General features: G+C 40.7%; 1 protein-coding gene across 1 annotated transcript in view; it reads right to left on the bottom strand.

Moving 5' to 3' along the window:
• Positions 1-24,875, bottom strand: part of plcl1 (phospholipase C like 1) — an 81,219-nt gene extending 56,344 nt beyond the window's left edge. The window contains exon 1 of the mRNA XM_069723451.1: positions 24,072-24,875. Within this exon, the coding sequence (XP_069579552.1) occupies positions 24,072-24,248 (177 nt within the window). The 5' untranslated portion in view covers positions 24,249-24,875. The remainder of the gene's footprint in view (positions 1-24,071) is intronic.
• Positions 24,876-26,220: the final 1,345 nt, after the last annotated feature.

Below are 26,220 nucleotides of genomic sequence, written 5' to 3'. Positions count from 1 at the left end.
AAGTTGGCACTTCCAAAAACATCTGTTAAAAGAGTAAGCAGGTCCATGCGCTTCCATGTTCGCGTGATGTTTTATTGATAATTGAATGATCTGGACCGGTTCATGAGGACCAGAACAGCTGAGTGCAAACAGACATATGGCCTAGAGTGAACGGAAGAAGAAAAGTATTGAGGGAACTTAAAAAGTAGTCCTCAAAAAACCTTCGTAAATCAGTGCCTCACATTTACGAGCACAATATTTGAGTTTAAAGGAGGATTTCTTGTAATTATCTGGATGAAAAAATATTCACTCCTGTGAATTAAAAAAAATAAACTTTGCCAATCTGCAATTTTTTGGGTTTTGCAAAGATGAGCAGTTATTATCTTTCAGAGAAACTGCTGTTACACATAACATGTTATGTGTGGCCAGACACTAAATCGCTGTGTGCTGAATAAATCGGCCAGCGCTGCCGCTCCATACGACTGAAATGTTTACAAAAAGTTGTTGCAAATCAACTTTGTGATCATTTACAAAGGAATGATCTGTTTAAAGATTTTCAGTCTTTAGAGTTCATCATAGCACAGAAACAGCTCTGGTGAAAGTTACTAACAACCTTTTATTAACCTCAGATAATGGACTCGTCTCTGTACTTGTTCTTCTGGGCCTCAGTGCTGCTTTTGATACGATTGATCATACGAACTTATTACAGAGATTAGAAGACGTTACGAGGATTAAAGGAACTGCATTAGACTGGTTCAAATCCTACTTATCAGATAGATTCCAGTTTGTCCATGTCAACAATGAATATTCCAGACAAACAAAAGAGTTAGTTATGGAGTTCCACAAGGCTGAGTGTTAGGCCCAATACTTTTTACATGCTTCCATTAGGAGATCTCATCAGGAAGCATTGCATCAACTTCCATTGTTATGCAGATGACACTCAGCTATATCTTTCTATAAAACCAGATGAAACTAATGAGTTAGTAAAACTTGAAGCCTGTCTAAAAGACATAAAGGCCTGGATGACCAAAAACTTCCTGCTTCTAAATTCAGACATTGATAAAGCCTATAGTTAGGGCTGGCTCAGGTAGACCTGAGCCAACCCTTAGTTATGCTGTTATAGGCCGAGGCTGCTGGAGGACCTCGTTACATGCTGAGCTTCTTTTCTTTCCTCCTACTCTTTAACTGACTCATACCTCACCATCTTCTTCTCTCATAGTTTCTTCTTATTATCTGTTGTCTCCATTCAGTTCCTTCGCTCGTGTAGTTTCTGTTCTTTCTTTTCCAGATGTCCCGTCATGGAGCTGCATGTCTCTGCTCTGCGCTTGTCGTCTCCACCAACAGTTCTTCTCTTCTATCTCTATGCTGTCCTTTTCTCTCTATGCTCTCCGACATCTTTCCGCCTGTATGTGAGGGACTTTCAGGATATCTCGATAAACGGCTCGTCTTACAGCCCTTACATGTAAACGACTGTCAGCATGGACTGCAGTGAAGAGTAACCGCACCACATTGACTCTGTCCGCTGATGCCTGGAGTGCAGGAGGGTGTCTCTGAGTGAGTGTCGGCTGCAGACCGACAGCCGTCCACCTCCGCTCGCTTACAGCTTCGACACAGTAAAGTATACGTATGGAAACACTGATGTGTGTGTGAGGGACAGAGGCACACAGCTGGATGGAGAGAGAAGTGTAAAGTCATGGCGGCTTCATTTATACTCAATGTTCGAGATATTGTCATTTAATACATCGCGCATAGGACAAACCGCAATGCAACGAGTATATCCAATAGAAAATAACTCAGAGGCTTTATTCAAGTCTGCAATATCCACATGTTGACACTAAACTATTATTATACTCTTTTATTATTATTATTATTATTATTATTATATTTATTCCTGACAGGAGAATAAAAGACCTCTAGAAAGACCAAGTCAGGCATCAAAGAGAAAAAAGGAATGCCATGAACACTGTGAAACTAAAATCTTAAACAAATATATTGTGATACAACTTTTTGGTCATACCACCCACCACTAGTTAGCTGCCTGTAGTGTTGACCTCCTACCCCACATGTGCCTTCCTTGAATAGGGAAAAATTAGGCATGCAAACTGACCCGAGGGGAAGCTGACATGACTTCTCAGCTATCTTGTCAGTGTTGACCGTAGTGGATTATCTCTCCAATACCATGACAACTCATCAATAAATAGGAGTATCTATTGAGGAGTTGTCATGGTGTCAAGATTGTGATCCATCAGACCTCAGGACAGTTTTCCACTTCACCTCAGTCCATCTTCAATGATCTCGGTCCAGAGAAGGCGGCGGTGTTTCTGGATCATGTTTCTATCTGGTTTCTTCTTTGGAGAGTTTTAACATCATTTGTGGACGCAGCGATGAACTGTGTTCACAGATGATGGTTTTCACAAGTGTTCCTGAGCCCATGCAGTGATTTCCACTCCAGAATAGTGTGTTTTTAATGCAGTGCTGCCTGAAGGCCCGAAGATCACCACCATCCAATATTGGTTTCCAGCCTTGTCCCTTGTGTTCAGAGATTTCTCCAGATTCTCTGAATCTTTTAATGATATTATGAACCGTAGACGATGAAATCCACTAATTCTTTGTAGTTTTACGTTGAGGAACATTATCCTTTCATGGTTGGACTGCTGAGAGACTCTGCCTCTCTGAAATGCTCTTTTTATACTCAATAATGTTACTGCTCTGTTGCCAGGTAACATAATTAGTTGTGAGATGTTCAAGCAGGTGGGTTTTTTTTCTTAAAGTTACACAACTTTTCCAATCTTTTGTTGGACCCGTCCCAACTTTTTGGAGACGTGTTGCTGCCATCAAATTCAAAATAAGCACATATTCTTCAGAAAACAATAAAAGTTCTCCGTTTCAACATTTGACATATGGGTTTGTGTGATTTGCAAATCATCACCTTTTTTTTTAATTTACATTTTACACAGCGTCCAAACTTTTTTGGAAACAGGGTTGTACATTGGTCTACGTCTTATCTATAAAGTATGATGATATTCTCTCTCTCGATCCTGCAAATGCTCATGTGCTGTTATTGTGTCAGTCACTGACTTTGGGCTGCAAGTCCAGGGGAGTTCATTTTAATAAACTGTAATTTCACTTAAATTTGTACTTTACTTTAACCAGAACTTTGGCCCTTCATAGGAAAAAATGTTGCCACTTCTGTACTACACAGAACAAAATGTGAATTGATTCAATACTTTGGTTTGCGACCAAATAAATACCTGCGTAAGTAATGACATTCACATGAGCCTGAGCTCTAATGCAAATTAGAAAATGAAGCATGCAACACCAAACTAAGATGGCAAACATGCCTAAAAATCAGCATGTTTGCATGCCAATGTTCGCATTTTCCTCACCAATATGTTGGAGTCTTAAAAAGGAAAATAAACTGATTCGCACCCAACGTGGTGTACACACATATCATCTCTGAACTAGCGTCAGTGCACAGGGTAGGATATTTCCTTTAAACTTTAAATAAAAGCATCTCTGTATGTAGCTCAAAACAATATATTTTCAGAACATTGTCATTAGTTATACAGAATAACTACCATCATTAGGTTTCCCCATTGAGGAGGTGCCTTAAATTGCATTACTCACATCATTGTCAGTTGCCGCTTGGGTTTCCCATAAATTCACACATTCATTGTTAATATATGCTTTTCTTTGACATACTATTTGAACAATTAAATGTGAATTGCTTTAATCATTTTAAAATCAAACAAATCACAACTTTACCTTGACAGAACTGCTAGTGTGACAGTATACTTGTTCTAAATAAATCAGTTGGTCTATAAAATTCTTGAAAATTTAAAAAAAACTACAATAAATATTTAACTACAAAAAGATGCAAAAATTTACATTTGATACATGATGTGATAAAGAACTGCAACAATGAGCTGATTATCATAAAAACTAATCCTACAAATTGAATAATTTCTCAATTTGTTGTCTGGTGAAAATTTATAGAGCAAAATGTGTCCAACCCTTAAAGTAAAATCTAAAATCAGCAATGTGCCAGGGCAAGTAAAAGCCTAAATAGTATTACTCACTAATATATACAAAATCCCCAAAGTTCTTTTCCTTTTTAACTAGTGAGGTAGGGTGGAGTGGCAGATTGATGGGCGGAATGGTGTGGCCAGTGAACCAGAGCAGCCATTGGAGGAGACCATTATAGTGAAGAGGTAACTAGGAAGTAGGAACGGTCGTGACCGAAAGAATGAGAGGGACATTTGGGTTAACTTGCTCAACCTGCTGCAAACACAATCTGACCCCAGATTAGTGATTAAAAAAAAATAGATGGATCCATGGATGGAGTTCACTGGTTTAAAGGTTGTATGCTAGCTAAAATGTGGTGCCAGAACAATAAAAATGTATCAATTTCTCATCAACCAAAGTCATAAGCCAGAAGAAGAGAAGCAAGGCAGTGCTGCAAAAGGAAAAAAGGACAAATCAGACAAGCAGCAGCTACAAACCAAAATGTAGTGTTCTCATTAAAGCCTGGACAAACAGCTTATCAGCTTATTTGTCCATCACTGCAAAAATGTCTCAACCAAATCTGAGTGATAAGTCAAATGCTTTGAGTGCATCATAAGTTCTGCTTAGCCATTATCAATATACCCCTTTCCACCTCAACCAAGCCTAAATCTTTGCACTTTATTTAGCTTTTTTTTATTTTTAATGTTTCAACTGTTTTTTATGCAGAACTGGAAATGCACTTAAAAACAGTTGGATGGAAACTCCACTGCCATCCTCAGCATCATACGTCCGACAATTTCTCAGCACAGCTGAGACCCCTCGAAAATCCACTGAGAGAAAAAAGTGGGTGTGTGCATAAAAAGAGACAGATGGGGAAGTCGGAGAAGCCACTATTTTTTCTCCTCTCGGTGGCCAAGGAAACAAAGATGTCCTTATTCAAGGTCACAGGTCGCGGGTGACGTAGAGGAAATGGCTGCTGGAGACAGATGTGACTATCATTTAAGCTCCAGCTAGTTTTACAGAGACAAGGAGGAGTACATGAACGGTCTTAATGGGGAGGTTTTTATGGAGTATGTAAGAAGTATCCACTCCACCCAGCATTCACGCATAATGACCTATCTAAATCCACAACGATATGTGCAGCAGTGAGTAAAGACCTAGTCATACAATTCAAACATATGCGTCTTTAGTTCTTTTTGGATCCAGATCAGACTTGATTCAGTTGTAAAAGGTCATTAAACAAAGTCCGATTTGATGACTCGTGGTGTCAAATCATGTTATTTCAACCAGCCATTAGCTATAGTGTGGTATTGAAAATAAAACCAAGCATTGAGAAATAAAACCTGAAACTGAAAACGGAATCATTGGCATTGAAAAACTTTCATTAGAAAAAGTTATTAAGTCATTAAAAATTGTAATCTTACACTGTCATTATCTTATCAAAATAAAATATTTTTTGCATTACGATGTGCTTTTCACACATCAATCTTCAGATTTGTTCAGTTTTTTTTCATTGTCAGCTTTTTTTTAAGCTCAATGTTTTTTCAGTCACAGGTTTAATGCATATCTGTGGTTTCTATCACCATTTTGGACTGCCCTCATTAAAACTGTGGAATATCCTCATCGACTATGATTCTTTCTAGAAAAGGATCTTACTCGTAAGGTTCTAAATGTACTATTTGGTTATTATGTCTCCATATTTATATCATGGATGCCTCTGAATACTGTATATTTTCTCTTATTTAAAAAGTTAATTTAACAAAACTGCATCATACAGTATGTATGTATAAACAGTGCTATTAGTATATTTGTGTTACTAATGTGACTGAGGGCGTATTCACACCTTAAAGTCTTGACCAAGCTTAATATTGTTGTTACCTTGTATACATTTTTTTCTCCTAAGTTTTGGCTTTACATTACACTTCTGCAAGAAAACTTTGTATGACATACCTGTACCCTGTTGTCATCACCTACATATGCTGCATCTCCATATACTTGACATTAATTGGTTTGGAGACAGCCGTGTGCCTGATGTCAGCCTTTTCCGTTTGAATTGAGAAAAATAAATGAATTAATGAATTATGTTGTGACTTAACTATTATTATTATTATGGCATTACTAGCAACACAAATTTTCCTCCCAGAAAAGAAGTTATTGAGTTTTGTCATTTTTATGCATTTTTTGTAAGTTGACTTTATTTCTTCATCAGAGCACATTACAATTAAATACTTTAGTTTACTCCTCATCCCATGTCCTTTAGCAGCTCATTTTACTTCTCTTCTGGTTCTTTTTCTTCTCCTATTGTTTAATGTGAGGATAGCCTGCCTTTACTTTCTGGAATTGGTCCGATGGTTCAAGCAATCCAAAAAGTGTTTTCACACTGCAGATGACCCGACCCATGGTTAAGTTTAATCCAGTCTGGGACCACCACTTTTGGTCAGATAGAATTTTGGGCCTTTAGTCCAATGCACCTTTCACACAGAATACTGATTGGCATTGTCATCCTTAAATAAACAAGACCTTCCCTGAAATAGATGTTGTCTGGATGGCAGCATATGTTGCTCCAAAACCTGAATATATCATTCAGCATTAATGCTTCCTTCCAGATGTTCAAGCTACCCATGCCATGTGCACTAATGCATCCCTGTACCATCACAGATGCTGGCTTTAGAACTGAGTTGATAACAAGCTGGATGGTCCCTCTCCTCTTTAACCTGGAGGATGCAGCGTCCATGATTTCCAAACAGAATCTCAGATTGTGATCCATCAGACCTCAGGACAGTTTTCCACTTCACCTCAGTCCATCTTCAATGATCTCGGTCCAGAGAAGGCGGCGGTGTTTCTGGATCATGTTTCTATGTGGTTTCTTCTTTGGAGAGTTTTAACATCATTTGTAGACGCAGCGATGAACTGTGTTCACAGACGATGGTTTTCACAAGTGTTCCTGAGCCCATGCAGTGATTTCCACTCCAGAATAGTGTGTTTTTAATGCAGTGCTGCCTGAAGGCCCGAAGATCACCACCATTGGTTTCCAGCCTTGTCCCTTGTGTTCAGAGATTTCTCCAGATTCTCTGAATCTTTTAATGATATTATGAACCGTAGACGATGAAATCCACTAATTCTTTGTAGTTTTACGTTGAGGAACATTATTCTTAGATTGTTCTCTTTTTTTTTTTTTGATTTGATTTGATTTTATACACTTTATTAATCCCCGAGGGGAAATTTCTTCACTACAGCAGGGGGGCTCTCAGGGGGGAGATGCTGCAGCAGGCTGCCACGACCGCGGCGCCAGGTAACCTGACCTGAGGTGCATGTTTTTGGATGATGGGAGGAAGCCGGAGAACCCGGAGAGAACCCACGCAAGCACAGGGAGAACATGCAAACTCCGCACAGAAAGGCCCAGGACCGGATTCGAACCCAGAACCTTTTTTTTGCTGTGAGGCGACAGTGCTAACCACTGCACCACCTCTTCACTGCTGAGAGACTCTGCCTCTCTGAAATCATCTTTTTATACCCAATCATGTTACTGATCTTTTGCCAATTAACCTAATTAGTTTTTCTTTTATCTTTACACAACTTTTCCAGTTTTTTGTTGCCCCTGTGCCAACTTTTTTTAAGACGTGTTGCTGCCATCAAATTCAAAGACAGCATATATTTTTTCATAAAACAATAACATTTCTCCATTTCATCATTTGATATGTTGTCTTTGGTCTATTTCCAGTTAAGTATGGGTTTACAGGATTTATAAATCATCGAATTTTTTATTTATTTACATTTTTGGAAATGGGGTTGTAGAACAGAGACAACGTATCAAATACTGAAAATGAGAAATTGTATTGTTTAGTGACAAATGTATGCTCATTTTGAATTTGATGACAGCAACACATTTCAAATAAATTGGGACAAGGGCATGATTAGAACTTAATTAATTGAACTCTTCTTTTAACATCACTTGGTAAAAGTTTGGGAACTAAGGAGGCCAGTTGCTGGAGTGTTGAAAGTGAAATGTCATCCCATCATTGCCTAACATGGGACTTTTAGCTTCTCAACAGTTAAGGGTCTCCTTTGGCGTATCTTTTGTTTTATGATGCACCAAATGTTTTTAATAGGGAACGGGTCCGGACTGCAGGCAGGCCAGTTTAGTAGCAGACTGCTATACTACAGAGCCTGCTGTTGTAATATGTGCAGAATACAGTTGGCCAAAACAGCCAAACCGATATATAGTCAAGCAATAATGGTTACTGCCCAGATGTTCAAGATAACCATGCCAAGTGTCTGTGAGCCCATGCAATGATTTCCACTAAAGAGTTGTCTGTTTTTCATGCAGTGCTGCCTGAGGGCCTGAACATCATGGCCATTCAACAATGATTTTTGGCCGTGTCCCTTGCATAGAAAGAATTTTTTCCTCTTAATCTTTTAATGATGTTATGTACTATCGATGATGAAATCCCAAAATTCTTTGCACTGTTTATGCACGCAATCAGATATAAGCTTGCGCTCTAAAATTTTTGCAAAGTATCCCAAAATGAACCTGTCAAAACTCCCCAAGTAATAGAATGCCTGGTATGACAATAACCAACAAAATCGTCACTTCCTCCTTGCGTTTGCACTTGCTTTACGTCTTACAGCGTCCCTTATGGGCGGTTACTGTTTAAGCAAATTCATCCAGCTTGTTTTCTTGTAGGACTTTTGGAGTTGACAGATGTAGTGTCAGGTGAACAAGACGTCGGCCCCGCCCAAAAGAATCCTGAACTAAAAAATTAGAAATAGTTTAAAGTTCTAACGCCACAATGATGATGGTGTTTTTACGTTTTCAGCAACTACTTTCTAAAATTAGAAGATTAGTGTTTGGAAGCAAATCTCTGAATTTACATTGCATAGCCTTTAGAAACACTGCTGACACCGTTTTAGCTTGAAAGCTCCAGAATTGCATTTAAGTCTAAATAGGCAGAAAGAGAGACTGTTGAAAATGATGACACAGACACCCAAAATCACTCCCTGGTTGGGTATATTGTCCTTTTGTGACTCATATCACGCCCTATCATTTGACCTATTTCTGAAAGAAAACAAATGACACCGGCCTTGACTAAGTGTGGTTAATTCAACATTGATAACGAACAACAGACATCGCTGATCTTGTTTTCTATTTTGGCAGTTGTTTTGCAATTAAATTCTGTATTTCATAATGCTACTACTGCCTAATGCACAGGAGGCAAGTCAGTATTTATAGTAACAATTCCTGTGGCCGGCAGTGTTATTAGCTCTATATGCAGTACAGTAGGGGGTTTCACACAGTGTAGACAATGCAGCAGATAACAACATGGGAAAAGTATTAGGTTTGAAAGTTTGAAACGGTTTGAAACTAGAACATAACATGATGAGGAGTTTATAAGCTGTCTATTGGACTGCAAAGAGAAAAAAACAGGACAATCAACTAAAGGCAGTATTATGCACCTGGAAAAAGAAAACATAAGGACATTTTAGGAATTTTATTTTTGGGGTAAAAACTGCCTTTTGGCAGCAGCAGAATGAGCTGCGTTGCTTCTTTTGTTGGTACATTTCCAGTTTAACTTTTGCTCCATTTCTTCTGCTCTTTCCTTTCTCAACTTGCTACCTCCACATGATTATTCATAGTGATTTGTTCCTTCAAATGGACTTGACAGTCCTTCTCTTCGAATACCTCACATACTCTAAATTATCCACCTTTCATGCCATTATCATTTCCCTCTCTGCTCTCGCTCTCCAACAATTAGTTCTGAAAGGCTGAATGAAGCGAGTGAGGTGAGACCGACCATAAGGATGAAATAAGAGAAAAAGAAAGCATTGGTATTACACATTTTATAATTTCAGAACTCCAAAAGTCTTGAAGAATTGAGAGCTAAGAAAATATTGTAAAAGTGACAAATCCTTGCACATGGGTTTTGTCTTACATTGGCTTTATCATGGATTAATAGTTGAATTTAGTATTTATGAAACTTAATTGACAAGATGACATCAGTGCTTCTTTTCCTTCAGAAAAACACTTTTTCTGTTCATCTCTTATTCCGTTTTCACATAAAAATTGGGATAGCCATTCATGTAGGTAATTTAATTTTTTGATGTGTTCAAATAAACAGTATGAAACTGGACCTGCTGTATGAATATTTAAATAGATTCCAACAATAATTTTGTATTTGATCCCTAAAAAATACTCAACGATGGTAAGGTTGCATGAGATGATTTGTGGCACCTATTGTGTCGTGTCTGAAACTCAATTTAAAATGTGACTATGCATGAAGAAAATACAGAGAATAGAGCAAGGACTACATCAATCTAACTAAACATTTATTTAGAGAATATCAAAACTGTAAAGCCAAAATAATCTAGAAGAGAGACACTTGAAAGGATTGAGAGCATTTGCACACCTAAAATTCTGGACTAAGTGATGATATGTTGCTGCAATTTTCTGCAATTGGTCTGAAAGAACCAAGAACAAACCAATCTGAAACTTTAGCTGGACCAAGACCTCATCTTTAAGTGGGAACATATTTTGGTCCTTTGGTCTTAAGAACCTTTCACACCTGCTATTTTGGGGTAGGCCAAACTGAAAAGTCCAAAGGTGTGGAACAAACAAAATGGGTGTGAAAACACAGCGCAATTCAGTGCAGTAAGTCTCTGTGTCCTCATCACATTTGAAAAACTCCAGGCTCAACTGACAATTTTACTTCCACCCAATCAAAACTGTAAATTACAGTGAATAACAGACTTATTTTAACATGCAAGTCAGTGACACTGATGTAAATTCATTTGTTTGAAAAATTCTCGAATACATAGAGCCAAAGCTGTAACAGCTCATTTTAAGGCTCAAAATAAACTTTGCCATTGAAAACAAAACTTAAAAAAAAGACACATTGGCATTAAAACACTTACACTGAGTACACTCACACAGTCCTACGAGCAAATTAACTGGCATTGATAATGTTGCTTGAAAAATAAAATATGCCTCTTAGGGCCACTTAAGCTCAATTTTAGTGATTTCCATAATCGGTTTCATTACCGCAAATAGGAATTGCATCATTACTGTTTTTACGTTTAGGTTTAGCCAGCATTTTCTGTTTGGATTCAGCATCGCTCACTCTGGCCACAGGAACACATTTAACTTTGGTCACCAGAATCACTAACTTCACATTTCTCAAAGTAAAACTGCCAATTACCAGAGTTCATTTCTCAGTGCATGTGTCACTAAGGTGGGAAAATGGATTTGAAATGTGAACTGGTTAGTGGTGAACCATGGGCATCTCATTCAGGCTATCCTTCCTACACAATGACACCCAGTCTCCCAAGGCCTGGTTAGCTGCTACAGCTAATGGGTTGTTTTTCATGGTGGGGAACTACACTTCCAATTCAGTGAGGTTCACCGCCAATGCTGTGAAAAGACAATTATTACAAATACCATTTCCACTAAAGGAGGCAGGTCGAGGAGGCATGACTAAATCTGACACACCAAGCATTTATAGCACGGCTAGAACGTGACCAGGACATACTGATGATGTAGAACACAACAGTATTCATCAGATCACACCACCTTCTTCCATTGCTGGATGGTCTTGTTCTGATGCTCATGGCTCTCTATCCGCTCCCCTCACAGCAAACTGCCATGTCCTGTAGCTTCTCCCACTCACCTAGCAAAGACTTCACTCCCGGACCTCCCTTCACTCCCCAACCTCCCTTCACTCCCTGACATGACCTTCACAGCCGTATTCCAAAATTGATTAAATTCTTCTTCTTTTTTTTTCTCAAAATTCTACACACAATATCCCATAATGACGAAGTGAAAAAAGTTTGTTTAAAATTATTGCAAATCTAATTAAAATAAAGAACGAAAATATAACATGTACATAAGTATTCACAGCCTTTGCTCAATACTTTGTTGAAGCACCTTTGGCAGAAATTACAGCCTCAAGTCTTTTTGAGTATGATGCTATAAGCTTAGCACCTATTCTTGGGCAGTTTCTCCCATTCTTCTTTGCAGGACCTCTGAAGCTCCATCAGGTTGGATGGGGAGCGTCGGTGCTCAGACATCTTCAGATCTCTCCAGAGATGTTCAATCGGGTTCAAGTCTGGGCTCTGCCTGGGACACTGAAAGACATTCACAGAGTTGTCCCGAAGACATTCCTTTGTTATCTTGGCTGTGTGCTTCGGGTCGTTGTCCTGTTGGAAGATGAACCTTCGACTCTAGGAAGAGTCCTGGTGGTTCCAAACTTCTTCCATTTACGGATGATGGAGGTCATTGTGCTCATTGGGACCTTCAATGCTGCAGAAATGTTTCTGTACCCTTCCCCAGATCTGTGCCTCGATACAATCCTGTCTCAGAGGTCTACAGATGATTCTTTGGACTTCATGTCTTGGTTTGTGCTCTGACATGTCAACTGTGGGACCTTAAGACGGTGTGTGTCTTTCCAAATCATGTCCAATCAACTGAATTTACCAGGTGGACTCCAATCAAGTTGTAGAAACATCTCAAGGATGATCAGTGGAAACAGGAAGCACCTGAGCTCAATTTTGAGTGTCATGGCAAAGGCTGTGAATACTTATGTACATGTGATTTTTTTTTTTTTTTTTTTTTTTTTAATTTTTAAATTTTTAATAGATTTGCAAAAATTTCCCAAAAACTTTTGTTCATGTTGTCATTATGGGGTATTGTGTGTAGAATTTTGAGGAATAAAATGAATTAAATCCATTTTGGAATAAATCTGTAACATAAAATGTGGAAAAAGTGAAGCGCTGTGAATACTTTCCGGATGTACTGTATGCGTCGGGACAAAACGCATCCTTTCCTGAGCTTATGTCAACTCAACAAGTCAGACTAAGTGTGTAGAGAAAGATATGGGATTAACTGGGAACTTCGGGTTCATTCGATGGCAAAACCTTATCAATTGATTCATTAATCTCCAAAATAAAATCTGATATTTAATTCAGTTTTTGAGCATAATGTTGAGGTTGAAGTTGAGGTGATTAAAATGAATATTCTCCCACGGTTAATGTAACGCTTTGAGACTCTGCCAGTGGAGGTAAACACCGAAGGGGATGATCCAATAACGTGAGCCGAGATAAACTACGTTAGTTACATGTCCCATTATATCTACCGCAGACGAAGCTAAAGTCATTAGTAGATCTGACGAGCTTGTAACCAACTGTGGGATCATCAAGAAAGTCGCTAAAAGAAGGAGAGGGCTGTGAGAGCGTGAGCAGAACTAGTGTACGTGTAACTGTACAGCGCGTAATGAAGTCCTGTCACAAAGAATAGAGCAAGTTAAATGAGTTGAGAGCAGCAACGCAGACGAGACGCTTCCTGAACCACGGAAGTCTGTTTGAATAAAAGAAAATGAAGGTGCAAATGAAGGTGCATTCTCAGAGAAAGACCTGGTTTTATATATATATATATATGTGTGTGTTATATATACACACATACATACATAGGCTGTTTACTTCATATGAATTTTATTTACATGTTTTGCCATACATTTTCAAACAGGGAAGGAAACCCTGTCTTTTCAATTGATTTTGATGAATCAATTAATAGATCAATTAATAAATACATTTTGAGGGAAAAAAAAACTTTTTTTCCTTTCAATATGGAAGAAAAGTCCAACTTCATAACATAACAAAATGTGGAAAAAGTGAAGCGCTGTGAATACTTTCTGGATGCACTGCAGACTTCACAAGAATAAGAAGGACGTGGGGTCACAGTGACCTTAAACTCTAACCTTGAAAATCTGATCAGTTCATTGTTGGTACCAAATGAAAATTTTTGCAAAGTTTGAAGAAATTCCCTCATCGTATTCTCATTGTTAAGAGAGGTGAGAGGTGACAGTGGCCACCAAACTCCAATCAGTGTATCCTTGAGGCAAAGTGAATGATTATGTAACATTTGAAGGAATTCCCTGCAGGTATTCCTTAAATATAATATTCAGTGTTTACCATACATATAGTTTACTTGTTGTTGGCTGTCAATCATCATTCAGTTCATTCAATAACTCAGAAATATCATCTCTGTCAAAGGATATGTCTGAATAATTTCTGCCTCTGACATCAGACAAAGGGAGGCTGCGGCTCAGTTGGTAGAGTGGGTCGCACACTAATCAGAAGGTTGGTGGTTCAATCCCCAGCTCCTCCTGTCCACATGCCTACGTGTCCTTGAGCAAGACACTGAACCCTAAGTTGCTCCCGATGGTGAACCATCGGTGTGTGAATATACTCCTAATGCCTTGCATGGTGATCTGTCTCATTAGTGTTTGAATGGAAAAACCATGTTAAAGAGCTTTGAGACCGAAAGGTGATAAAATTATACAAGTACAGACCATTTACCATCAGAAATGTTTAACGGGTGTAAAACATCATTCTCTACGTATTCTCTGGTTTCCTGCGTCTCCTTCACAATAAGAGCAGCTGTGTCTCCTTCACAATAAGAGCAGCCGTCTCTCCTGATGTTCATCCGATTAAAACCTTCAGTTGTACTAAAATACACAACAATCACTTCTCCTGTTTCTACTTCCAGGTTCAGTAAATATTATTGCAGGTGGTAAATTGTTCTAGTTGCATGTTTCCTCTCAGTATTTCACCCCTTCAAGCAGAAACATCCAATATTACATAAGATGCAGGAAAACAGGCAGAATGGACGACGTGTGTTAAACTGCACATTTGGAAGATGAAATCCTCGCTGCACGTCGTTAGTAGATCTGCTAAATTATACGAACATCATCTGAGCGGTCATTCAGAAACTCGTGTCATTAAGAGTATCAATACGTATCAGTACCAATAAGCAGTATTGGTATTGATTGAACCCCCCCCACATGACGTGCCCCCCCCTCCACCCGCAGCTTCTCACTCAGCAGCAGTGGTTGGATGGTGTTGAATGCACTGGAGAAATCAAAGAAAGTGATTCTCACAGAGTCACCGGTTCCATCCAGGTGAGACTGAGCTCGTTGCAGCAGGTAGATGATGGCGTCGTCCACTCCCACATGAGGCTGGTACGCAAATTGCAGAGGGTCCAGAGATTTCACCAGCGGTCTGAGGTGGGCCAAGACCAGCTTCTCCAGCACCTTCATCACATGAGATGTGAGGGCAACCGGTCGGTAGTCGTTGAGGCCGGATGGAGTCGTACCGGTGGTACACCATTTAAAAGGAGTCATCACAGGAGCCAACAACAGGAGAAGTCCAGACCACCAGGAATCGGACGTACCGCTGCTCAACCAAGTGACTTACCAACAGGCACTTTTCAATCTCTGCGCTGCTGGAGCAGATCAGCCATAAAACGGCATCTACCCATTTAATTTAGACCAAGAAATGGTTCTCCTGCTACAAGCACTCAGGGAAATAGTAACACAAATAGAGAGATTAATGTTTTTTAATAGCTAAAACCCCACAAGCTGTATGAACTTTGTCTGTAGGCGACTGCACAAATTGGGACATAACAACAAACACAAAACAGTACAAAATAACAAACATTTAAAAAACTTTTACCCATGCTGGAAACACAAACATCTGGGAAACATGACCAAATCAGGAAGCAAGAAAAAACCGGCAGACAAAGCACTGTGCTTCTCCTGCCCTCCATTCAGGACTTGTACACATCCAGAGTCAGGAAACGGGCCAGTAGCATCTCTGCAGATCATCCCACCCTGGACACCCGCTGTTCCAGCTCCTCCCCTCTGGGAGGCGCTACAGAGCACTGAGCACCAAGACCACTGGGAAACACAACAGTTTTTATCCGCAGGCCGTCACTCTGCTCAACACTTAATATGTTCAATATAACTGGACCTTTTTGCACTAGACCCAACTCCATCAGCACCATTTGCACCTTTGTTTTAGGTGTATATATTTATTTTTCTTTCTCAGCTGTATATACGTCTATTTATGTTTTATATTTATGTTTTCTATGTCTATTTATGTTTTATATTTGTATTTATGTTTTATATGTTTATTTATGTCTGTCTGTTTGTTGCACACTGAGAGCTGAAGTTATAACCGGAGTCAAATTCCTTGTACGTGTTAACATACCTGGTCAATAAAGCCGATTCTGATTTTGAAACGCTCCCTGTCGGGTATGAAGCAGCTGACGGAACAACACGGCACACACACCACATATCGGACCCGTGTTGGTGGAAAATGCAGGTTGGTGTTGCTGGCTGTGATGCTGCTGCCTCAACAAATGGCTGCAATGAAAATTTCACTTACAGACTTGAAGAAAATATGCAACATGTGGCTGCACACAGTAAAAGACCTGAGCTTCCTCAAGAAGTCGTCTACTCTGTCGCTTCCTATCAACATCTTCAGTGTCCTGTTTCCATTCTAATCTGTTGTCAAGGTGAGCACGAAGTGTTTGTAGCCCTCCAACACCTTCACCTCTTTCCCGCAATTAAAATGATGTTCAACAGGTACCTGGTCCTCCTGAAGCCCAGAACCATCTCCATCCTCTCCCCCACATTTAATGGGAGATGGTAATTCCCACACCTCAAAGCAGTCCACCACTTCCCTGCTCTCAGTCTGTCGACCACTGAAACTTCCAGCAACTCCAGTCTTGTCATCTCCTTCTTTGTTTCCTGTTTTTTCATTGAGAAAAGTCAAAAAGACTGACTGAAACAAAGACATGAGATCTGTGTAACTTCGAGACATGTTTATGTGTGTAGATGCAGGCAGTTCAACAAGGAGCTGACTTGTAGATATTCAGCTCTCATCTCTCTTTGCATGGAAGACACTCAACTTTAAACTAGTTTGTGTTATTCAAATCTAAAATCCTCTTTATGCTCTGGTGTTTTAATTCCAGCACTGGAGACCTTGCAGCCTCGGGAGTGAAGGTCAGTTTAAATCCCACAACAGTCCCATTAACTCTCGTCACGTACACAAAAACTGTCTGACACGTGTTAAGCGTCTCCATTTCCAGCTCATTCTACCTTCCAGAAATACAAGTCTCAGGCTACACAAGGAACGCTTGTCATCTGGTAAACTGTTAAAATCCAACCAAGATTACAATGCGTAGTTCTGATTGCAGCAGCACACAGGATTGCTTTGTAAATGGCACCTCTTGTATTTTTGAAAAATAACAAAACACAATATATTTTCGACGCCCTCTGCTGTCTGTGCATTATTCAGACAAAATACAGCTTCTGACTTTACTATAAAGTCACTTCACCTTACAAACCACAAATTGAAGTCCCCGTTATGCTGCCCTACAAGTCCAAATCAAAGTAACTAAGAATCTCACTTTTTTCCTGTTCCTTGAATTAAAAGAAATAATTTGTTGATCCAACATGTCAGTAGCTTACATTAAATATATAAATAATAAAGCAGCTGAATCATTGTATTGTAAAATAAATGCATTTAATTAAAATGAATGTATTATCAGTTCAAACGGGCAAGAAAGTTGAACATGTTGATTAACTTCTTTGTTGCCATTTTTAGTTACAATAATAAATATAGCCTAAAGATCATTTTACCTCAAATACCATGCCACGGAAATTTGTGGGGAAAAAAAAGGTTGGTTGGGTAGTTGGCGAGATAGCAATAGCTAAAGATATTTAACCAAATTTTCGTGTTCCTTGTATTTTAAAAAATAACTTGTATGCGCCAACATGTTCGTATCTGAATTTGTATATCACATAAATAATGTAGCAGCTAAATCTAATGATACAGGAGTGAAAAAGAAGACACCAGATAGCTAAGATAATAGAAACTAACAAGTTAACACCTGTGCAGCCTCTGATTGGAGTGAAAATAATATTACTGAAAATATGTATGATTAGTTCAGCAAGAAAGTTGATCACGTTTTGTTCATAGATGTGTTTACCCAGCAGCAACGGGTTGATGAAGCTTTTTGTCCTGATACAACGTTTTATGCAAATCCTTGTTGTTCCGAATGTCTACAACAGAGGTTTAAAGAGCAAATCTAACATTATGCACAGAGCCGCAGCAGACAAATGAATTGAAAATATATGGTTACACAAATTCTCCTTTAAGACCAAGATGAATTAAATAGGCTGTACGTGCAAGGGGAACAAATAGTGAATCTTGATTTTTCCATTTTCACACACAGTAGTTTAAAATCCCGACACCGTGATCAAACATCTCCCCTAAACATTTCTTTGTGTACTGGAGTTCTATACCGAGAGGCGAAGAAATGTCGTTTTCTCAATCTTAGTATTTTGAACTCCTCCAGGGCCGAGAGATGAACACGTGTTGAGGATGATAACACTAACAAACGGCTTCGTCTCGTCTCTCGTTCACACAATCCTGACAATCCAGCAGCTGTGATGAGGTCTGTTCCCCGAGAGATGTGCACCAGTAGCTGAATGATACGGGGAGACAGAGGGCCCTCAGTGGCCACCACTGCTCTCACACACACACACACACACACACACACACACACACACACACACACACACACACACACACACACACACACACACACACACACACACACACACACACACACACACACACACAATCACAGGGGCTGCATTGTCATTACTCTTGATGGGTTTCCAGGAGTACACTGGGAACAAATCATTGTTCACTTCTCGGCACAGCAGGAGGCAGATGGAGAATTAGAGCAGAGTGAGAACAATGCCAAGGGAAACAACAGAAATCACTAACGTGGTGCCAAATAAAAGAAAGAAAGTGGGATTGGAGAGTTTCAGACACAGAGCAGCTGGATGGGAGAGGAGACGGAGGCAGAGTGGGTTGAGGTGCTCGCATGGCGTTCTGTCTGAGTAAGGACCAAATTAAAGTCGTATCATTCATCAACATGGCTCCACTGTGGACTTGATATGAAATTCCATGACTTTCCATAATGGATCAAAGGCACATTTGTTCACTTTGCACTTTTAAAGTGGAGATGAACCACAATGACTATGACTTGTTTGAATTTTACCATGCGTAAGATGTGGCATTATCCTGGTGCGTAAATGATTGTGGCCACGCTGCATAGAGAATATCTAGTGTTCGTTTGAACCAATCAGCACGTGTCCACCAAGGTGTCCTGAGTACAGCATATTTTTTTATTCTTTTAAGGAACGCCAGCAGGTTGAATGAGCAGAACAAGAACATTCATAATTTTTTTTTCCGGTCACCGAGAAGGTTAATAGGAGTTTATGGAGCCAGATGCTTTTTAGAGGACTTAAAGGCTCTTCTGCACCGACATCACATTTCAGACCTGGAAACTATGTCTACCTCAATATACAGTCTATGGGCAGGAAACCTATTACACCCCATAGTTACATTTCATTGTGGCAGAGCCTCCGAGTTGTCATAAAAATACTGATGGGAGCAAAGAACGAGTTCAGGTAACTCCGTCATAGATCCATGAAGTCAGTATGAGAAGGATCGGGTGGATGCCTGCGTTGACCAACGTTGGCGAATACGAAGACTAATCAAAATGTTGGAAACTGTGAGTTTGTGCAAACAACATCCAACCAATGCTTATGTTTCATGGTCACAGCGCCCCCTAGTGGGCATATTGTCAATTGATGGGAGAAAAAAAGGAAGTCCGATACCGTAGGTATGAGGTTTGGTCGGATGGAGGGAAGAAAAGGTGGAGTAATAACATGCAGCCGAGGCTATTGCACATGATTCTTAATGCCAATAACACGGTGCCTGTTGCACATAATGTGATTGGAAATTATTTATAAGTTGGTCAAATCGCTGTTCTGTCAGATTTTGATCTAACTCACATGAACCACTTATATTCTCTAGTTATCTTATTCAAACCCACCAAAGTCTGAGATTGTGGGTAGAAGCACATTGGAACTGTGAGGCTTCAAGGTTCTGTGGCAGTCCAAACACAACAGCAGAGATAGAGACGTGTCCTTCAGCCTCTCAGTGGGAAGCCAGCGAACACAGGCATGTCAGGGAGATGTCTGACCAGACCTTCCCACGACTGTGTGTGTGTGTGTGTGTGTGTGTGTGTGTGTGTGTGTGTGTGTGTGTGTGTGTGTGTGTGTGTGTGTGTGTGTGTGTGTGTGTGTGTGTCTGTCCGTGTGTGTGTGTATTGCGTGTGAGAGTGTATGTTTTGTTAGGGTCTTGTTAAGTCGTCCTGAGGGTCTTTTTGTAACTTTGAGTGACGGCAGTATTGCGACTCCGATCACAAGGAGCTCTGTCAGTTTTTGATCTCACCCAAATCCTTCGAGTCTGACTTCTGTTTTCTCTGCTCAGTTCCAGTTAGCATGTTTGCCAGTCGCCGTCTGCTCTTCGTCTCCTGAAGTGTTCCCTGGAGTCATCCCGGACCACCTACCTCCACCTCCATCCTCTGAGACGGACACATTTAACCTGCGCTGCCTCGCTCATCTCTACACAGCTGACAGACACTGAGCAGTAATATCCATTTCCATTCTGCTCAATAAACCTTTTCACCTTTGACCTCCAGTTCTGTCTCATGCATTTGGAATCAAGATCTAAACTCATCACAGCACTGGGGCACTTCCTAAAGACACATGTATAGAGCCATATCCATATAATTATGAACTGAAGATTTTCCAACAAAAAAGTAAGAGCGTCAAAAGGAGCAAATAACAAATAAATATAAAAACATAATTCAAAGCGAGGTAGGTTTACTATCATATCTTATAACTTCATCAATCAGTCCCAGATATCAGTGAAAAACATGATATTAATCTATACCTCAAAAATCAAAGAGGTTTATCAGTCTCTGAACATTCTGCCTATCTCACCACAGAGGACTGTCTCACTGTCTTACTGCCTCACGCCACAGAGGACTGTCTCACTCCGTGTACCAAGCTCCACAAGATTTTCTCCAGTTGGTGATAACATTTTCAGAGAGATCTGATTGGTCAGTAGGTGGTACTTTCTTACGTTTTGATCCGATATCGCCAACTTAACCTGCTCCTTACCAGGTCAAGTTGCAGCATCAGTTACCATGGTGATCTAGCCAGCTTAAAAGAGATCCACCTTCGTGACACTGACAACCTCTGTGTTAGTCTGAACATACCTCACTAAGCCACTAATCTCACTTTATAGTTCGCCCCTCTGCTCTGAAAACAGAGGCTAACATGATCATTGTTGTTGTTTGCCTCAAACTGACCGTTCCTGAATTATAAGCGACAGAAATTCAGAATGACAATTGTTTAAGAGAATTACAAACAACACGTTTGTGGGATGCTGTATGACTCGGCAATTAAAAAAAAAAAAACATTTAGTGCCTGACTGAAAATAAATGTGATGAATGACTGCAGGTGTCCAGGGGCCCAAACAGGGACTCACACTCAGGACATACGGCCCTGTGAGATGTACCAATAACTCAGCCGTAGTGTAGGCCCACAAATACGATATTATTTGCTATTTTCATTTATTTGCTATGAAACAATAAAAACATAAATGTATCTTTTTTTAAATCCAGATCTAAATGTAAACATCTTCTATTATTAAAGAAATACATGTGATTGTCCACCTCTAATACGTGTTTGGAGGTCTCCTCTTCACCACTGGTGCTGTGATTTTTAAGTCATTATTTTACAATATGCTACAGATTATATCACAATGTGCGTTATCATAATCTGAGTCGTTGTTTGAAAACTTTAAATATTTCTGTATTTTTTCAATATAGTATGTGGTTGCCCCTGAATTTTTCACTTAGTTTAATCCATTATCACCATGGATACAGAGCCCAGGGTAGAATGGGTGCTGCACTTGGCATATGGTGGACTGTACACCTTCTCTGTTCAATGTCCGGATGAGAGGAGGAAGGCGTGGCTGATGAAGTTTGCAGAGAGCTGTGAGACGTCTTCAATACACAAGACTCTCCCACCCTCGACCTGACTACTACCTTCAACAACTCTGGTATCCCGACCCTGACTGATAAGAACCTCGGAGACACTCCACAGTCAACTCTCTCTTACTGCCAACATCACTGCAACAACACGTTCCTGTAGATACATGCTGCACAACATCAGGAGAATACATGTATGTCCTCTTCTCACTCAGAAGGAGGCGCAGGTTCTGGTCCAGGTTCTGGTCCAGGCTCTGGTCATCTCACATCTGGACTACTGTAACTCCCTCCTGGCAGGTCTACCTGTTAGTACCATCTGACCTCTGCAGCTCATCCAGAATGCAGCAGCTCAACTGGTCTTTAACCTCCTAGATTCACTCACACTCCTCCTCCTTTACCTTGAACAGTAGAACTTTAGTATCTTAAAATAGAACTTACTGATAGAACTTTGTAGTTTGGCTTTCTGGAAGAAATTGTATTTTCTTGATTCCTGTTGTTCTGGTTTGAACCCTCATGGTTGAAATGAACTTATTGTAAGTCGCTTTGGATAAAAGAGTCAGATAAATGAAATGTAATGTAATGAAATGTAATGTAACGATAAACTGAGATCTGCAAAAGGTCGAAATGAGGTGGGAAGGATGTATAAATACAGGTCGCAGAGAGATCTCAAGTGCAACGTTTAAAGAGCGACCGCGATGTCTCAGGGACGTCGGCGTGATGAGCAAACGATCTCATACATCGTCTTTCCGGCGGATTTTGAAAACATCACAAATACGTTGCAGTGACATAAATGTGCTGACTGGGCAGACATCTCTAAAAAGAAACATCAACTCTGCTATTTGTTCACATACCGAGGAAAGATTTAGTACATCTTTACACTTTTTAAACAAAACATCTTACAGATTGCTCTTTAGGCAAAGACCATGAAACATGTAGTGCAGCTAGCTTATGCTAATAAAACATGAGCAGCTGTTTCTGAGGGAGAGCTGCGAGTTCTCCGGAGTGACATCGACATCATCAGCACAACTCTGAACAAAACGCATCGCCACTGTCGCCTCGTCTGACCTGAATTTCAGATGTTAACTTTGTTTTTGTTTTTATTAAATTTTGTATTGCTAATTATGGATTATGAGTGATATTTGGATCCACTAGTTCAATGTTAAACCCGTCACATTTAATAAACTTGTATTTTTGGTCATGTAGAATGAAAACCAGAAATCCAAAGCTGTCCGACAGAATGTTGTAAGTCCTGAAGTAAAGTTCCCCGAGATGACTTCAGTTGATATTTGGCGCCATGTCAATAAAACTGAATTGAAAATACAGTTAAGTACAAGTATGTAGCGTATGAAGTATCAAGTAGCAGAAAATGTAAATAAATCAAATAAAGTACAAGTGGCTTAAGATTGTACGCAACTTTAGGAGAATATTTGTAAGTGCAGACTACTTTGTTGCATTCCACCACAACAGCAACACCTGAAGCATAACCTGTGGTGAGGAGCCTCCTGCTGAGCACTTCTACACATGATCACCCCTTAAATATCATCCTCCTCACAACCTGAGCACAGGTGATGCTGGAGAGGTGTGACGTCACCACGATGTCATGAGGTGAACAGATGACGTGTCTTTCCACAATAAAACAATCTTTCCAGTTTAAAGATGAGCCTATGGCCTGAGATTGTTCCCGTCATTGCCGTTTCATTCTTAAAGACATGTCATTCTTGGAAGGCAAAATGAATCCTTGCTGGGCTTTTAGTTGCCGTTCCCCTCCCTGCAGCTGCGTCAAAAAGTTGTTTCCCCTTGCTCAGCTATGTCATCTCATCTGAGAATGTGGTATAGCTGCTTTTAAACCCGTCAAAGGACAAACACGGACATCGTGGAATTTGAAATTACGCACGTGATGTGCCTAAAAGGACGCAAAATGGTGGATAATCAGCGGAGGTGTGCCGCGATATGCTGCAGCTGCACGCACGCACGCACACACACACACACACACACACACACGCCTGTCCAACACAAAAACGGGCACAATGACACAAAAAGGTACGAACTGGTCTTCCGGGGATTGGAAAGGCACCAAATTTAAAGCAGACCTGTGAAATGTTTTCCTCCAGCTTCACTCATTTATGAATTGCCCACTTGTTGAAACAATGTACAATATTCATATTTAATTAGCATATCTCCAAAGCTGCTATTCTACACCACATCTGACCATTTTGAACAAAATGGGTCCAGTCAGCTGGAGGCTACTCGGGCTTCCTGTAGTCTCTTCAGGAGGTTACAGGTCAAACTGAGCCAAAACAACTGGTGAGCCACAGAAACAGCGCTTTACCTTAATGATACTGCTCCGGCGAGGTGCTGCCTTCGCCGACTCGAGGAGGATGGTGTCGGTGTCCTGGCCGCCCCCGGGGAGGACGACACCGCTGCGCCGACCACGGGACGCTCTGGGCATGTACTCCGGTGCCCCGTCGCCGCACAACGCGTCTCCACCTTCATCCCGTTCAGACATGTCAACGAAGAGGAAGGCTCGACTTGAAGCAAGCGGAGGACGGAAGATTAATCAACTCGTTGGATCCGACCCGAATAAAGTTTGTCTTGTCGGTGCGTGGATGCCATTGACGGGAGAAACGGGTTGTTGGTTCCCTAAAGCGTCAGCGGTTCCAAAGCAGCTCTGGTGGCCTGAAGGAAACTAATCACCCCAATGTCCTTAATTATGAACAGATCCTCATTGTCAGCGAGCTCCAATCCGGAATGAGTCCAGGCTGTTAGACCGAGCTGATGCCGACAGTCCGTCCCGGCGCCACTAAAACCACTCAAATCAAAGCATCACACGCAGGTACAACCGATTTGGACAAAAACCGAAGTGGTGCGCTCCCCGGGGACGCGCAACAAGTCTTCTCCGGTCCCAATCTGACTTGTCTTCTCCGTGGTCAAGACATCGAAAGGCGCGGAAAGCCTGGTGCGTGTTGAGAAGCGAAGAAAGCGAGCTGCTGCTCGTGGAAAGAAAATGTTCGAAAGCACGAGTCTCCTTGATCTAAAGCTCTTTTCATTTCTCCCCAAAACACATCGATGTCAAAGTGAGGTGAGGAGCGGCTCGCGCTTCACTGGACGTCAGTTACCTGAACATCCACTCGCGCGTCGCTCTGACAAACAGTCGTTTTAGTTGGACTCAAAGCAACAACAGCCGACTTTTGCGGAGGACAGGGAACACCGCTGACAGCCGCACCGCCTCTTCCCTTCCCTTCCCTTCATCAAACCCATCAGCTCCTCCCACACGCCGCCTTGAAAGCAGACTGACGCGCGACGGAGCCAATGCGCTCAGCCGCGTGGAGATTTGGAGGCAGTCAGAGCCTCTGATAGGTGGAGGGGGAGTCCCGGGGTCCTGACACTTCTTAAAGTGGGGTGGAGTCAGTGCAAAAATAAGGTGTTGTTTGAGTTTGATCTTTTACCAGCTGCGTGCAGCTTTACATGATTTTGTCCAAATTGAAGAAACAATGTGCTGACCTGATCTATTCACTTCGTTTGTGGTTGAATTCGACTTAAATCCAACTACTGGCTATAAGGATGGACAGAAATATAAGTATTACATCAAATGACCAAGATTTAAACAAAATTAACAAACGTTTTTATACTTTAAGATACTAAAATATCAAGTTTGCTGCAAGACGTAGAAGACATCTTGCTTCATTATGAACAGAAGGTAAAACAACTAAATCTGCACTTCAATTCAATTCAACTTTATTTATATAGCACCAAATCACAACACAGGTTATTTCATGGCACTTAACACATTGAAGTCCTTACAGCAAGACATCACAATATTATACAGAGAAACCAACAATTCAACAATTCCCACATAAACTAGGAGGAAAAAAAACTCCTCTTTAAGGGAGAAAAACCTCCAACAGAGGGAAGAAAAACTCCCTTTAACAGGAAGAAACCTCCAACAGAACCAGGATCAGAGGTGGGCGGAGCATCTGTTAACAGAACCAGGATCAGAGGTGGGCGGAGCATCTGTTAACAGAACCAGGCTCAGGGGTGGGCGGAGCATCTGTTAACAGAACCAGGATCAGAGGTGAGCGGCCATCTGCCTCGACCGGTTGGGGTGAGAGGAGAGCAGAGAGAGAAAAGGACAGCATAGAGATAGAAGAGAAGAACTGTTGGTGGAGATGACAATCACAGAGCAGAGACATGACGGGACATCTGGAAAAGAAAGAACAGAAACTACACGAGCGAAGGAACTGAATGGAGACAACAGATAATAAGAAGAAACTATGGGAGAGAAGAAGATGGTGAGGTATGAGTCAGTTAAAGAGTAGGAGGAAAGAAAAGAAGCTCAGCATGTAACGAGGTCCTCCAGCAGCCTCGGCCTATAACAGCATAACTAAGGGTTGGTTCAGGTCTACCTGAGCCAGCCCTAACTATAGGCTTTATCAAGAAGGAACGTTTTGAGTCTAATCTTAAAGCTAGAGAGGGTTTCT

Source organism: Brachyistius frenatus, unplaced genomic scaffold (assembly GCF_029030835.1).
Source record: "Brachyistius frenatus isolate BFR_SWC_R1_liver_20210118 unplaced genomic scaffold, ASM2903083v1 Contig_328, whole genome shotgun sequence".
Lineage (NCBI taxonomy): Eukaryota > Metazoa > Chordata > Actinopteri > Embiotocidae > Brachyistius > Brachyistius frenatus.
This window is presented reverse-complemented; position numbering and strand designations above follow the sequence as displayed.